At 47.1% G+C, this 16,116-nt stretch overlaps 1 protein-coding gene across 8 annotated transcripts in view; it reads left to right on the forward strand.

The window, feature by feature from the left end:
- The window catches only part of KIF17 (kinesin family member 17), a 39,947-nt gene that overhangs the window by 18,575 nt on the left and 5,256 nt on the right, over positions 1 to 16,116 (forward strand). For 4 of the 8 annotated variants that reach the window (XM_081057501.1, XM_081057496.1, XM_081057495.1 and 1 more), the window contains exons 7-12: positions 2,076 to 2,223; positions 3,250 to 3,770; positions 4,515 to 4,595; positions 5,727 to 5,914; positions 7,653 to 7,884; positions 15,827 to 16,085. In XM_081057501.1, coding sequence (XP_080913627.1) covers positions 2,076 to 2,223; positions 3,250 to 3,770; positions 4,515 to 4,595; positions 5,727 to 5,914; positions 7,653 to 7,884; positions 15,827 to 16,085 — 1,429 coding nt within the window. The remainder of the gene's footprint in view (positions 1 to 2,075; positions 2,224 to 3,249; positions 3,771 to 4,514; positions 4,596 to 5,726; positions 5,915 to 7,652; positions 7,885 to 15,826; positions 16,086 to 16,116) is intronic. The other 4 variants (XM_081057494.1, XM_081057499.1, XM_081057497.1 and 1 more) reach the window with 2 other exon arrangements.

The following is a 16,116-nucleotide window of genomic DNA, read 5'->3' on the forward strand; positions in this document are numbered from 1 at the left end:
GTTTAACGTTTGGCCTTTAGGGCCCTGGCATTTTCCTGGTGGAGAACCAAATGGCAGCAGGGGCAGCTCTACAGGGACTGTCTGCTGCTGGGCCTTTGCCACTCAACTCAACTATGACCAGGTGGAATCAGCCCTGAGGTCCCCAGAGGTCTGGGTCAGGCTGTGGGAGCCTGGGGCCCAGCCTCTGGGTGCGTAGACCCTGTAAGGCCTGGGGGTGAGGGGGGGGTCTCAGTTCTGTGGGCTAGAGGGCTGGGAGAGATTGACCTAAGAGTCTCCAGATTCTGCTCATGACAGGCAGAGGCTGTTACTGCTCGGAGAGGCTCAGCTGTGCGCCCCGGTGGACCTGTCCTGGCTCCTGTGAAGGTCCTGGGAGCTCAGCTGCTCACTCTGTCTTTTCCTCTGCGGTCTGTCTTTTCCCGGGGCAGGGTTGGGTATGAGGTCCATCTCTGGAACCCTGGGTCTAACTCTCAGGGAAGTGTTAGGAGGAGGGGACTTTGGTGATGGCCAACCCCAAGCCCACAGAATGAGAGAAGTCACACTTTGGGGGTTCAGCGTGGGTTTTGGAATCATGTAGCAACAGGTGGACATCGGTCACAAAATGGTACTGGATGGAAAGGGCTGGCCAGGGATTGGGATGGAAGCTTCCTCCCCCAGAGAAGACTGGTTGGGTGAGCAGGTACCTTGGCTGTTGGATAAGCAGGGCGCCCCCGCCCCCTAGAGGTCACCAGGGAGAAGAGACGCTTTTCAGTCTGGTGGGTCCTTCTGCCCTGGGGTCGGGGGTCGCCTGCCTCCTCCTCATGGGGCAACCCAGTGGACACTGCATCCGAGCTCTGCAGCCTGAGGTTTGTTTTCTGACCCTGGGGTTTCTTCTCTGAGCCACACTTGGAGGAAGAGTTGAGAGTGTCTGTCCTCCCTCCGTCCCTCCCATTTGTTTTCACTTAACGACTCACATTTATTGATCACCTACTGGATGCCTGGAACTGTGCTTTCCTTTCCATTCCAGAACCAGTCAGGATGCTGAGAAGGGAGGTGGTCCCCGTGTGTAGCGGAGAGGCTGCCGGGGCAGGAGTCAGCTCAGCAGTGAGCTGTAGGCGTGGCTCTGGGCTTCAGTCTCCCAGCCCGATGGGTGGGATTTGGACTAGAAGATTCCTAGGGTCCATCCAGCTTTTACGTTCTGAAAGTCCAGTTCTTACGGGCTCTGTGACCTTGTGCAGGTTGTCTTAGCTCTCTGAGCCTGAGTATAAATGGCGCTTTCTTGCTGTGGTAAAGGGGAACATGGACAGGGTCTCATCGTTGGGTTGTGTAACAAGTACCGAGCAGGACTCAGGGGCCTGTGTTTGCACTTCAGCCCCCCATTCAATCATCAACAAGCATTTTATGAGCACTTGCGAGGCACTGGGCATTGTAGCTGGAGGTGATGTGGGGCCAACGAAGTTTTATTGCTTTAATATTGGAAGTAATAGAGCATGTTTCGTAGACGGCTGGGAACGGTCTAGAACTGAAGGAAAAGTCTGTGGTGGAGGAGGAAGATGGGGATTGAAAGAGCAAAGTCATCGAGGGGGATGGCTCAGCTTCAGATGGTTCGTCCACTGTCACAAGAGGACTCAGAGCTTTCGGGCAGGCCTGCAGGTGGACGGGAAGATGTGGGACTAGGAAGGCGAGGAAGTTCACGTCTGGTGGTGTCCATGTTCTCTGTGAGGTACCAGACAGAAATGTGGGGGAGTGGAGGGTTGCAGAGAGCGAGAGTGGAAGGATCGGGCTGAGGACCGTTGGGTTAAATCATATTTGTTGATGCAGAAAGGTGTTCACGATGTATTGCTGTGTGGAAAAAATAAACTACAAACAAATACATATATTATTAACCTGTTAAAATGCATAGAGAAAAGTTCAGAAAGGTCTTCGCCAGCCATTAATTATCCCAGTGTCATGTAGGTAATTTTAATTCTGTTCTTTTGCTTATTTGTTTTTTCTGCCTTGTTTGAATGACAAGAAAGGAATACTGAAAGCTGGGTTTTGAAATGGTGATAAAATACTGTCCCACCGTGTGCCCCCCCCCCCCCCGCTCTCCCCCGCAGGAGTATGAGGAGCGCCTGGCCCGGTTGAGGGCAGACTATGAGGCAGAGCAGGAGTCCAGGGCGCGGCTGGAGGAGGACATCACTGCCATGCGCAACTCCTACGATGTGAAGCTGTCCACTCTGGAGGAGAACCTGCGCAAGGAGACAGGTGGGCACCTGCCCCGCTGTCAGGAGGGAGGCCAGCCTGCTTTCTGCCTCGTTTCTGCCTCGTTTCACTCACTGACGTGTATAGAGCACTTTCTATGTACCAGGAGCAGTTCTATTTACTCCTCACTGCAGCCCCGCGATGTAGGTACCACAATTACTCTCATTTTATAAAAAATTGAGTCACAGAGAGGGTAAGGAATTCGCCCCTGGTCACACAGCTGGCAAAGTGGAGCCGGGATTTGAACCTAGAGCCAGTGTTCTTACCCACAGCAGTGCATCTTGAGGCCTTGGCCACAGGCTGGGCGCCAGCCCAAGGCCAGCTTAGGGTTGTGACGTATCCCCACGTTTCATGGGTAAGTCTCTTCCCTGAGTTTCTGCATTTTCTACAGTCTCCTCTCACTTTTGAGTCCACTTGTTACCAAAGCAACCACATCCCATAATAAGCTTTCAATCATTAGCGAGAACTTTAAACTTCCTAGAAGTTTTTTCTTCCTTTTGACATTCTAGAATGTTCCATCCCACCGCTATCATTCAGACACCTGTGCTGCCAAACCCAGTACTCACCCAAACATGGTAAAATCCATCTAGTTATAATGAGCTTCCATGTGTTTAGCATATCCCATGGACAACAGCCCTGAGTTGGGCACTCTAGTAGAGGCCCCTTGGGGCCTTGGGGGTGAAATCTGCTCAGGAGCTCTCAGCCTTGGAGGCAGTAAGACCTGCAGGCAGCTTGCTTGCTTGTTAAGAGCAGTTCCAAGACAGGGCGCTAAAAGCCTAACACCTAACAGCTACGGAGGTCAGAGAATAGTAAGATCATGGTGGTGGTCAGGGAAGGCTTCCTGGAAAAGGTGGTAGGAGACAGGATTTGAGTTCTGATGGAGAGAGGGCAGTGAGGCAGAGATGGGAAGCTAGTATCTTGGGAGTCCGGGAGGCTTGACTCTTCAGCTGATCTCTTGGGCACAGTGGGCTTGGGGCCAGCTTCCAGGAAAGGATCCCCTTGTTCTAACCTTTAAAAAACCATTTGCAGAGGCTGTCATGAAGGCAGAAGTCTTCTCCAATGACAACGCCATGTTCAGAATCAAGTTTGCCAACAGGTCTGAGTATTCAACTACTTTCCAGTACAAGAAACCTGAGGTCTACTCCATAATCGACACTCCACTCAGTGAGGACGTCTCCAAGACTGAGGTTGCTTCTCAGCTTGAGGACCTGCCCAAGATGGAGACCTCCAAGTCTGAGATTTCTTTTGGGTCTGATGAGTCATCCACACTCGAAGAAACCTCCATGTCCGAGGCCTTCACTGGGCTTGCGGAGCCCTCCAACCTGGAGCTCTCTTCTGTGCCCGAGGTGGAGGCCAAGAGCAAATTCTTCCTGGAGGGGGATTTCAGCCATGAATCCTTCCTGGAGGAGGAGCCCCAGGTGATGCCCCTGGAGCTGCTACCAGGCCTGCACGACCCATTTGCTGAGGTGGAAGCCAAGCTGGCCAGGCTCTCCTCCACCGTGGCCGGGGCAGATGTACCCCAGGCAGCCGTACCCAAGGTTCCCACACAGGTAGCTGACGTCATGCATATGGCATGCAGAAATTCAGTGGGTAGAGCTTGGCTGGGGGTCATTGGGCGTTCACAGAGGTCTAACCTGTGTGGCACCACCTCCACCACCTCCACGGTGGCTCTGGCTTGGTGGCCGGCTTAGGGTACTAGTATTCAGGGGTCTGGGAAAGAGAAGCTCTGTTGAATGCTCTGTAAATCAATAGGAAAGTTGGGATGGAGATACAAGGCTATGCCAGGTGGGCACCTGTTCTGCTGACAGAAGGACACCTTACGGGAGTTTACTGAGTTGCCATGGTTACACTGAGTTTCCAGGCCTGAGAGAGCTGGAGGAGGCTTTGGTCAACCCTCATGCTCTCGCAGTCTCAGAGCAGGGAGCTGGGCTGGGGATCTACAGGAATCCAGCTATGGTCAGGAACCACCCAGGGATCCTGCCACTCTGTTCTGCCTCCTTCCTGCTCCTTTGTCGGTCTTCTCCCTTTTCAACCCTATTTTTTTAATGTTTAAATTTCTTTTCCTCTTTTCTTCCCTCTCCTCTCCCCTCCCTTCCTATTCCCTCCCCGCCCTTCCCGTCCCCTTCCGTCCCCTCCCCTCTCTTCCTTTCCCCCACCCCTCCTCTCCTCTTGCCTTGCCTGTGTGTTTGTATGTGGTAGGGTTGGGGAGTGGAAGGGGAGGTTAGGGACGGGGCAGCAGAGGCTGATTTTGGCCCAACCATCCCTCTTTTTCTCCCCACCCATTCTCCTGCAAGCAGCCCTCCCTGACAGCTGTCCTGGAGCCCAGTGACCTCAGGTCTGATGCTGAGGTGGACGGCGACCTCCCCCCTGAGCCTGTGAGTACCCCTGCGTTGGCCCTCTGTGTGGTGGAATGACTCCCAGGCACCCGGGTCTTCCTGTGACACTTCACTTGTCTCCTCCCTCGCTGGGCCTCAGTTTCCTCATCCATAAAGTGAGGGCAACAATCCCAGCCCTCCCCCAGCTTATCAGAGAGAGCCCATTGCAAGACAGTGGACAAAGTGGAGAAATTTTCATGCGTCTTATTGTTGGTAAATAAGAGGCCACTGTTCTCCGGTGATTTTCCAACTTTCCTCAGCCTTGGAACCTTTGTCTAAAGCCTGGAGGCCCAGTGTGTGCTGTGGCTGAGGGCTGCAGGGAGCAGCTAGGGTCCCCGGGGGCACTATCAGGGAATCCCCCAAGAGCAAGGGGGGTGCATTTTGAACACTGCTGCTCTCAGACCCCCACGCTTTTCTGTTCTGCTTAAGAAAGCACAACAGGCCACAGGGATTGATAGGAAGGCTTTAAATCTACTCACATTTTTGAAGAAAGAAAACTATCCTCCAGCCTCTGGACCTGATCACTGGGTAGGACTTGGCACACTGCAAGTTCTTAGTAGATGGCAGGTGGGTTGGCCAGGAGAGCCCAGGCCATAAGGTGACATTGAGATAGGGCCCATGCAGGAAGAGGAGGCCGGGGAGAGTAAGTGCCAAAGTCCTGTCACTGGAAAGGTCTTGACTTTCTCCGCAACAGAAACCAAGGCCAGAGAAACAGCAGGGTGGATGGGTGGGGGTGGGTGGGTAAGGGGAGGCAGGGAGCAGGCACGGAGGGCATAGCAGGGCACGGGGGAAACTGGATTTTACTGCGACTGCAGTGGGAATCTGTGAAGGGCTGTCATCAGGAAGGACTGTCATCAATTTATACTTAAAGAAAATTGCCCTGCCCCCCCTCCCCCCTCACCCCCCGCCGTGAAGCCTGGAAGGGGTGGGAGAGGGAGCTGGGAGACCCCTGCAGGTGGACATGGTGGGAGTAGGAACTTGTTGGGTGCATGTTTGTATAACTGGGTGTCGCTGAGACAGAGGTGATCCTGGCTACAAGGGCTATAATGCCCCGTGTAGGATGGAGGCCGCCGTGAGCGTGTGTCCGGGGCTGGCCGCCCCGCCTCAGCCTTGGTTTCTGTTTGCGCTCAGGAGCTTGACCTGGGCCCAGGAGCGGCCAAAGAGGTGGTGATGACAGCAGATCCTGGCATGAAGACCGAGGCTGAGGCCCAGCCCGTGCCTGCCGTGACAAGTTCCAGAAGGGACAGCGTGGGTGTGGAGGCGGTAGTGCTGACTGATGACCCAATGCCCATCGTGGACCAGCAGCAGGTTCTCACCCGGTAAGTGCCGCAGCTCGGGGCAAGAGGCAGCTATGCGCGGGCTGTGGAGGTGGAGCTGCCCACCGATTTTGCAGGCCCCACCACCGAGGCCTCAGCTAGCTCTTCCTCCTGACGTGGCTGAGGGGGCCCTGATCCCTCCCCAGGAGCAGTGGGGCAGGTGCGGTGCTAGACTCAGCCAGACAGGCGGGGCTCTGCCTTGGGAGCTGCACAGGTGCCACAGATCCCAGCAGGTGCCTGCTCGGGGACAGAGGGAAGGACTGTTGCCACCTGGCTTTTGCAGGGCTTACAATTTAGGTTTCGGGAATCCCAGGGCCGGGCAACACAGGCTTTCCTCAGGTCCCAGCCCAGTCTCCAGTGTCCTCCCTGATGGAAGACGTGCTCCGCCTAGAAGAAGCCACCCACACACACACACATACACACACACACACACACACACACACACACACACACACGCTGGGGCCACCTGGGCAGCTGGGCTTTCCTCGCTAGCTGTGCAGCTTTGTGCCAGTCACTTAACATTTCTGACACTTGGATCTCACTTCTGTGAGTGAGAATAATGTCAGGTCCACCTCCATGAGGAAGTCAGCCCCATGGCCAGGGCTCCAGCCTCCTCCCAGGCTCCCAGTCCACAGGTCAAACATTAACTGAGCACCTACTGTGCGCTGGGCCCCAGTTATAAGCCCTTTATGTCCCTTTGGGATGAAGCAGCATCTCCAATGCTTTATTAGAAAGTGTGAGGAGTTCCACACAAGCCTTTCTTTGTGGTTATTTAACACTTGCACCTTTAAAGGTCAAAACTCTAAGCATTTTTGAGCGTTTTGGATATAAATATTTAAAAAAATATATTGTACATGTCTCTGTCTGATTAAACATTGTGCACTGAATGTATTTTTTAAATTGAGGTATAATGGACATATAACTTTGTATTAGTTTCAGGTGTACAATGTAATGATTTGATATTTGTATACATTGAGAAATGATCACTGCAATAAACTTGTTACCATCTGTTGCCATACATAGTTACAAAAGCTTTTTTTGTCTTGTGATGAGATCTTTTAAGATCTATGTGCTTAGAAACTTTCCAGTATGCGATACAGTCTTAACTATAGTCAACATGCAGTACATTACATCCCCAGGACTCACTTATTTTATAACTGGAAGTTTGTACCTTTTGACCCCCGTCACCCATTTCACCAACCGCCTCCTCCCACCACGTCTGGCAACCACCAGTGTGTTCTCTGTAGCTATGAGCTTGGTTTGGTTTTGTTTTACCTTTCAGGTTCCACATATAAGTGAGGGCAGATAGTACCTGTCTCTCTGTCTGACTTCTTTCATTTAGCGTAACGCCCTCCAGTGCACTGAGTGTATGGACCGTGTGTATGGACTAGCCCAGGGCTAGTCCAGTCATGCAGGGTGCCCGGGGGTGCAGCCTGCCCTGCTGGCCACTGTCAGCACTGGGAGGACGGTGGCGGGTGGGTTAGCTCTGGGTCCACAGGGACATTGTCACCCTTCCTGTTGGGCAGAGCCACCGCTGCGGTTGAGGGCACAGGCTTGGAGGTGGGTAGATCTGGTAGGAACCCTGGTTGTGACCCTGAGCCCGTGGCATCACCTCTCTGAGCCCCAGTTTACATCTCTGTGAAGTGGGCCTGTGGGAAGGAGGCCATGAGGTTATGCTGGACAGCCAGTGCCCAGTGATGGGCAGGCACTGTCACGTTTGCCTTCTCCTCTATGCCGGCAGTTTGCAGCTGTTGGAGCAGCAGGTGGTTGGTGGGGAGCAGGCCAAGAACAAGGACCTGAAGGAGAAGCACAGGCGACGGAAGCGCTACGCCGATGAGCGCAGGAAGCAGCTGGTGATGGCGCTGCAGAACTCAGACGAGGACAGCGGGGAATGGGTGCTGCTCACCGTCTACGACTCCATCCAGGAGGAAGTGAGGGCCAAGAGCAAGCTGCTGGAGAAGATGCAGCAGAAGGTGAGGCCCTGGATTTAGCAGCCGGCCGCTCTCACCTCCCCACACACCTACGAGCGCCTACTGTGTGCCGCGCCCTGTTGTGGACGCACTCACCTGACAGATGTGTCTCTGCTGCCTAGGAGCTTACTTTCTGGGGGAGTGTGTGTGTGTGTGTGTGTGTGTGTGTGTGTTTGTGTGTGTAATCACAAAGACAAGCGAGAGAATATTAGGGAGTGACAGCACTATGGAGAGATATAACAAGGGGAGGCGGCTTTATTTTTTCACTTTTATTGAAGTACAAATGCCAGAATCACAAAAGCACCACTTAATCATTTCCACAAAGTAAAGGCACCATGAAACTGGCACCCACATGGAGGCACTGAGTGTTAACAGAACCCCGGAAGCTCCTGGGGCCACCTTAGGTGGGGGGACAGGGCATTCTCCCGGAGGTGGTGGCTTCTAAGGTGGGACCTGAAAGGTCAGGAAGAACAGACCCTGTGATGACCTAAAGGAAGGGCTTTTGGGGCTGCGAAGGGCCAGTGCCAAGAATGAGGTCAGCGGTTCTGGGAACAGAAGGGCGGCCACCGGGCTGAGCGCCCGGAGGGAGGCAGCAGCACAGAGAATGAGACCCGTCTCTGTGACAATCACTGATGCTTCCTTTGGAGCACCCTCGAGTGCTCTGCACCCCATCATGTCCCGTGTCCCTCCCCAACACTGGCAACCAAAGGATCTTGCCAAACCATAACGCTGATACTTTTTTCCTCCTTAAATCTCTTTAGTTTTATCTTTTCTTGGCTATTTTCATGCCTTTTCTTAATACCCCATGTTATGTTTTCAGTAGAATTCATTCTTCCTTGGATATCTTGTCATTCAGTCTCCCTATCTACGTTTTAAAGTAATTCTTTCCTGAGTGCAGTTCTTGTCCTGTGTCGCACCATCTTCATGTGGGTCCTCTTCCGTTTCAAGTGTTTGGATTTCTGACTTGAAGTTTTCATGTCTGTGACTACTTGTTGAAGGAAATTTTATTCACGGTGGGCTATTAATCTGTTTGGTTCTGTGAACCTGTGCTTTGGGGAGATTTTTCTTCTGCCGAAATGTGTTGATTTTCACGTGCTGTTTCTCATAGGAGCTTTGATTAGATACATCTGCTCTCTTCTGTTTGTTTTGTAATGTCTTGGCTTTCTGCACTTCCAATGACGACTGAATGCAGAGGGGAAGGTTTGGGGTGGGGGCTGCTTACTGGGTTTCTCCAGTCAAGAGCACACTCTTCTGTTCAGATAGCAAGGTACAGTCTTAAATAGAGTTCTTTATTCCTTCCCTGTTACTGTCTAAAACAACACAGATTTATTATTTTATGGTTCTGTAGGTCAAAGTCTAGGTACAGTGTGGCTGCTTCCTCTGCGTAGAATTCTGCGAGGCTGAAGTCAAGGTGCTGGCAGGGCTGCACTTCTTTCTGGAAATTCCAGCGGAGAATCCGTTTCGAGGTTCTTGGCAGAATGTTGTCCCCTGTGGTTACAGGGCTGAGGTTCCCGTCTCCTCGCTGGCTGTTGATCATGGTCTTTCTCATTTTCTGGACGCAGCCTGCACTTCTGTTTTAAAGTTTGTTGCTTAACAACCTTAATTCCATTTGCAAAGTCCTTCTTGCCATGTAAGATAATTTATTCATGGGCATAATGCCACGGGGTGAGAATCAGGGGGGCGACAATCTAGCTTTCCAAAAGTTTTTCTCCATCTCTTTCTTCTTCTTTTTTTGGTGGGAGGAGGTCAGTGTGTCTTTTGCTATTTTCTCATTTCTGAAGGACTTTTAATTTCCACTTCAAGGGCTCCTCCTACTTCTAAATGCTCTCCAAATGTCCTCCAGAAGCAATGCCTCACAGAGACGAATCCCGTAGGTCCTGCTCACATTCCAGTCTCTTCCATCAGTTTCCCAGTATCTGATCTGTTTTTACTATTTTCCCACTCAGAGTGGGGCTTTCCTTTTGGCAGAGTGATTTTGTCTGCCTTCTGTCCATCACCTTGCCCTCCCTCTTCCATGCTTTGTGGCTCATCTCCCCTGTGAGGTGGGCGCGGGAGCTGTGTGTGTTGGATTTACACGTAATTCGAAACTTCTAGTCTTCTCTGTCTCCCTGTCAGTAGGCTGGGCTGAGGACAATTTCATTTTTTTTCTCCTTGCTGTGTGTTTTGTTTTGGAGGATTTCTCTATAGAGAGATTCAGATTTAGGTAGCTGTCATTATCTTCAGGTACCCAGAACTGAGTGTATTTTTTTTAAATATAAGGAAATGTGTGGTGTGTGTATACACATTTCCCCCCACCACACACATACATATCCTCCCCTTCTTGGATAAAAGTAGCTACAATATACACTTTCCTCCACCTAGCTTTTTTTCATATAATGCTATATCCTGAAGACCACTCCATAAGCAGTATCCAGAGGTGTTCTTCATTCCTTTCGAAAGCTGCCTAGTGCTGCGCTGTGAACCCGTATCATTGTTCATTCACTCAGTCCTCTCTTGGTGGACATTTGGGTGGTTTCCAATCTTTTGCTACCGTCAGGAGCACTGTAGGGAATAGTTCGCGCATACTACTTTTGTACTTTTGGTGGGTTTCCTTGGTGTTGATTCCTCCTGGGATTGCTGGGACAAAGAATATATATATATGTGACTGTGCTGGATACTGCCGACTTTCCCTCCATGGGTTGTATCCGTTTGCGTTTCTACCAGCATACAGGTGTGTGTTTTCTCAGCCTCACCCACAGAGTGTATTGAAAAGAATTTTTGGATATTTGGCATTCTGATAGATGAGAAATAGTATCTCAGGGTAGCTTTTTTTAAAAAAAAACACCCATTTTTATTGACATATAATATTGTGTCAGGTATACAACATAATGATTCGATATTTGTATATATTGTGAAATGATCACCACAATAAGTCTAGTTAACATCCATCAATACACATCGTTACAATATTCTTCTTGTGATAAGAACGTCCAAGATCTACTCTCTTAGCAACTTTCAAATGTACAATGCAGCTTTATTAACTATAGTCACCATACTGTCTGTTTCCAGGACTTATTTATTTTATAACTCAGTGCAGCTTTAATTTGCATTTTTCTTACTGTGAGCAAGATTGAACATTTTTGTCATTTTTGGGGGACATTTGCGTGTTTTTCTTTCTGAACTCTGTTCACATCTTTTGCTCATTTTTCTGTTAGGGTTGTGGTTCTTTTTCTTCTCTACTTGGAGGAGCTCTTTATATCAGGAATATTATGATTTATATTAGGAATATTAACTCTTGGTATGTGATATGTCGAAAATATTTTTTTGCAGTTTGTCATTTTTACTATGCTTAATGGTATTTTTGCCATACGAAAATTTTTTTAACTTTATTTTGTCAAATTGATTGATGTTTTTATTCTTGCATATAGATTTTGAGTCATAGTTGGGAAAGTTCACTCGTTTTCTCAAGTGAACTTGTATGGTGTTTTTCTTGTATGGTGTTTTTCTTTTTAATTTAACCTTTGATCCACTTTAAATTTAGCCTCATGTATGTGTGAGGAGCTAAGTCAGTGTTATCTTTTGCACATGTTTCCTAACACCATTTTTCATACAGTCCATTCTTCTCCACTGACATCACATGCTGCTTTTATTGTATGCTAAATTTCTATAAGCATTTAGATTTATTTCTGGATTTTTCCATTCATTTTTCTTGCTCTGTCTATTCATGTACCAGTGCCAGCCGCTTTGTTTAAAATTCAGAGGCTTTATAATATGTCTTACACTCTCATAGGGCTAATCTTCTCTCAATGATTTTCTTCTCCAGGTCTTTCCTGGATATGCTTTTTCTTTTCAAATAAACTTAATAAACAATTGGCCTAGCTAAAAAGAAAAAAGTGATGGAATTTTTGGGGAATTGTTATATTTATAAATTAGCTTGGAGTACTGATACCTTCATGAGGTTTGATTTTCCTGTCCAGGAACATATATGGTATATCTTTCTATTTGTTCAAATCAATTTTCGTGTCACTCAGGAGTGTTTTATAAATTTCCTCATGTAGGTTTTGGACATACCTGATTAGTTTTACATCCAGGTGTTTTATTGCTTTCCTCTGTGGAGTGTCTTCTTCCATTATATCTTCTAACTGGATTTCATCTGTAAAATGAAGGCTATTGGTTTTAAAAAGTATTTTAAAAAATCATTGTGAAAAGAAGAGAACACTTTTTAACTCATTCTATGGGGCCAATATAACCTGATACCCAAACCAGACAAAGACATAACAGTCAAACTACAGACTAATATTTCTTGCGAACATAGACACAAAATGCTCTACAACATACTAGCAAACTAAATCTAACAAAATATAAAAAAGGAGTATAAACCATGAAGCAGGATTTATCCCAGGAATGCAAAGTTGGTTTAGCATCCAGAAGTCAATTAACGTAATACATAATATCAATAGAATAAAGGACAAAACCCACTTGATCATCTTTTTTTTTTTTTTCCTGGAACATAATAGGTGTTTTTTTTGTTGTTGTTAAAATAAAATGTACATGAATTTATTTACAAGTATAGGTAAAATTCCAATCATTTATCATTCTGATAATTAGCAGAGCTGTGAAAGAATTAGAAAGAGGCAACTCTAAATCAGAAATTGGTCTAATCAGTGATGTTTTAAATATCTCATAAAGTATTTTGATCATCTTAATAGATGCAGAAAAAGCATTGGACAAAATTCAAAACCTGTCGTGATAAAAATACTCAACAGGCTAGGAATGGAAGGGAACTTCTTCAACCTGATAAAGGGCATCTCTGAAAAACTCACAGCTAACATACTCAGTGGTGAAAGACTCAGGCTTTCCCTCTAAGATCAGAAACAAGAAAAGGATGTCTGCTCTCACCACTTCTATTCAGCATTGGGCTGGAGGTTCTAGCCAGGGCAATTAGGCAGGAAACTAAAATAATAGGCATCTGGATTTAAAGGAGTAGGTAAAACTATCTCTAGCTGCAGGTGACATGATTTTTTTTGGTCATTTTAGTTCATTCAGTCATTTTGTATACTAAAATCTACTTTTAAAAAATTATTAGTTTCAGGTGTACAAAACAATGTAATAGTTAGACATTTACACCCTTCACAAAGTGATAACCCACTCCCCCAATCTACTACCCTTCCGACATCGTACATAGACGTGACATGATCTTTATATATAGAAATTCCTAAGGAATGTGCTAAAAAAGCTACTGGAATCAATGAACAATTTCAGCAAGGTTGCAGGTTACAATATCAATAAGCAAAAAGGAATTGTATTTCTACACACCTGAAATGAACAATCTGCAGATAAAATTAAGAAAACAATTCCATTTATAATACATCAAAAAGAATTAAACACTTAGAAATGAATTTAATAAAAGAAGTACAAAACTAGAAAACACTGTTGAAATAAATTAAGAATACCTAAATAAGTGGAAATACATCCCATGTTCATGGATTTGGAAGACTTAACAACAATAAGACAGCAGTGCTCTTCAAATTCCTCTACAGATTCAAAGGCATCACGATCAAAGTCCCAGCTGGCTTCTTTGCAGACACTGATAAGCTGACCCTAAAGTTCATGTGAAAATTCAAGGGACTCAGAATAGCCAAAAACAAAGTTGGAGGACTCACACTTCCCATTTTCAAAACTTACTACAAAGTTATAGGAATCAAGACTGTGGTACCAGTGTACAGATAGACATATAGACCAATGGAATGGAATTGAGAGTCTAGATATAAATCCACACATTGACAGTCAGTTGATTTTCAGATAGGGTGCCAAGATGATTCAATGGAGAAAGGACAGTCCTTTCAACAAATGGTGCTGGGACAACTAGATACCCAAATGCCAAAGAATGATGCCGGACCCCCAACTTCACATCATATACAAAAATTAACTCAAAATGGATCAAAAACCTAAATGTAAGAGCTAAATCTTTGAAACTCTTAGAAGAAAACAGAGCTGTCTTAGGTATGACACCAAACAAAGGGAAGAATAAATAAATTGCACTTAATCAAAACTAATATTTTTGTGCTTCAAAGGATACTGTCAAGAAAGAGGTTAACAGCCCACAGGCTGAGAATCATATGTCATGATAAGGTGTTTGTATTTAGACTACATAAAGAACCCTTACAACTCAAGAATAAAAAGATAAATAATTCAATTTAAAAATGGACAAAGTATCTGAGCAGACATTTCTCCGAAAAAGGTATACAAGTGGCCAGTAAGCACATGAAACGATGCTCAACAACATTAGCCATCAGGAAAATGCAAATAAAAAACACAGTGAGATACCATCACACACGCCCTGGGATGGCTTTAATAAAAAAAGACAGATAATAATAAATGTTCGTGAGGATGTGGAGAAATTAGAGGCCTCGCACGCTGCTGGAGGGGATGTAAAATGGTACAGTTGCCTTGGAAAACAGTCTGGCAGTTCCTTAATTGGTTAAACATAGTGTTACCTTATGACCCAGCAGTTACACTTAAGAGAAATGAAAATATGTCCACAAAAAAACTTGTACACTAATGTTCATCGCAACATTATTGATTATAGCCCAAAGTGAAAAGAGTCATGAATGGAAAAATAAAATGTGGCATAGCCACAGAATGGGATATTATTTGGCAGTAAAAAGGAATGAAGTACTGATACATGATAAAACACGGATGAACTTGAAAACACTGTGTTAAGTGAAAGAAGCTAGACACCAAAGACCACATGTATGATTCCATTTATACAAAGCATCCAAAATAAGCCACTCTATAGAGACAGAAAGTAGATTGGTGGTTGCTTAGGGCTGGGGGTTGGGGAGAAATGGGGAATGACTAAGGGAGTGTGGGATTTCTTTTTGGTTGATGAAATGTTCTAAAATTGTGCTAATGAGTTGCACAACTCTGAATATACTAAAAACCACTGAATTGTTTAGATGGGTGAATTGTTTAAATTCACACTTTAGATGGGTGAATGTGTGACATATCAATTACCTATTGATAAAGCTATTGTAAAAATCCTTGCAAATGATTCCAGATGTACTAAAATATGTAGATTATCACCAAGAACACCATGTACCTAATACCCAGCTTGAGAAATGGAGCATTACTCATTTAGTCAAAGCCCCTGTGACTTGGCCCTCCCTGATGGCTCCCTGCCCTCCTGGGTCTTACCAGGTGCCCTCTGTTCTCAGTTGGTCACATGTGATTTTCATTTCCATGGATTAAAACATCCTTTACTGATCAAACTGTACCCGCTCTTTAAGGATATAGTCTGTGTGTCAAGGAGTCTTAGGGCTCATGGAGAGAATGGTTACGGTTGGTGTTGGGAGTCGCCTGTGCTCAGCAGGGAATGAAGGGCCGGTCTGGCCGGCCTGGGCAGGAGACCCCAAAACTCTGGACTCCTTGGTCAACTCAAGGTGGGTCTGACTCTTACGTCCAGTGTCTGTCACATTGTCACAGGATTGTGGCCGTAGGAAAGCGGGCACTGCTGAGTCAGAGAAGGTATGCCTGCTGCTCCCCTTAGTAAAAGAATTTGTGCGATTCTCTGAGATCTTTGAGGACCGTGGAGGCTGTAGCGTTGGGTGTGGAGCCTGTTCATAGGCTCCTGGATAAAAGGTATGAGTGTGGGATAGTGACAGGCTGTGGGGGTGACGAGGAACTTTTCCTGCTCTCTGCAGGGCTGTGGACACAGCAGGTGCTCATTTGCATGCTGGGTGGAGAGGTGGGAGGGTACGGATGGATGGATGGGAGGTGGAAAGTGCCAGGGAAGATGAATGAATACAGATGGAAGGGTGGTGGCATGAAGGATGAATGGATGCATGGATCAACACACAGAGGGGCAGTGGCTGCTGGACGGGCAGTTAGTGGATGGGGAGGTCAGATGGACGGTGAAAGGTCTTGGTGTCTTTCCTGCTCACGGCTCGTTGTGCTTTGTTTTCAGCTTCGGGCAGCAGAGGTGGAGATCAAAGACCTGCAGTCGGAGTTTGAGCTAGAGAAGATCGATTACTTGGCCACCATCCGTCGGCAGGAACGTGACTTTATGCTCTTCCAGCAGCTCCTGGAGCAGGTGCAGCCCCTGGTTCGCAGGGACTGTAACTACAGCAACCTGGAGAAGATCAGGCGCGAGTGCTGCTGGGATGAGGACAATGGCTTCTGGAAGATCCCCGAGCCTGTCGTTATCAAAACCAGCCTCCCAGTAGGTCAGGAGCCTGGCTGTCCCCTCTGCCCGCC

This window comes from Rhinolophus hipposideros (genome assembly GCF_964194185.1).
Source record: "Rhinolophus hipposideros genome assembly, chromosome: 8".
Lineage (NCBI taxonomy): Eukaryota > Metazoa > Chordata > Mammalia > Chiroptera > Rhinolophidae > Rhinolophus > Rhinolophus hipposideros.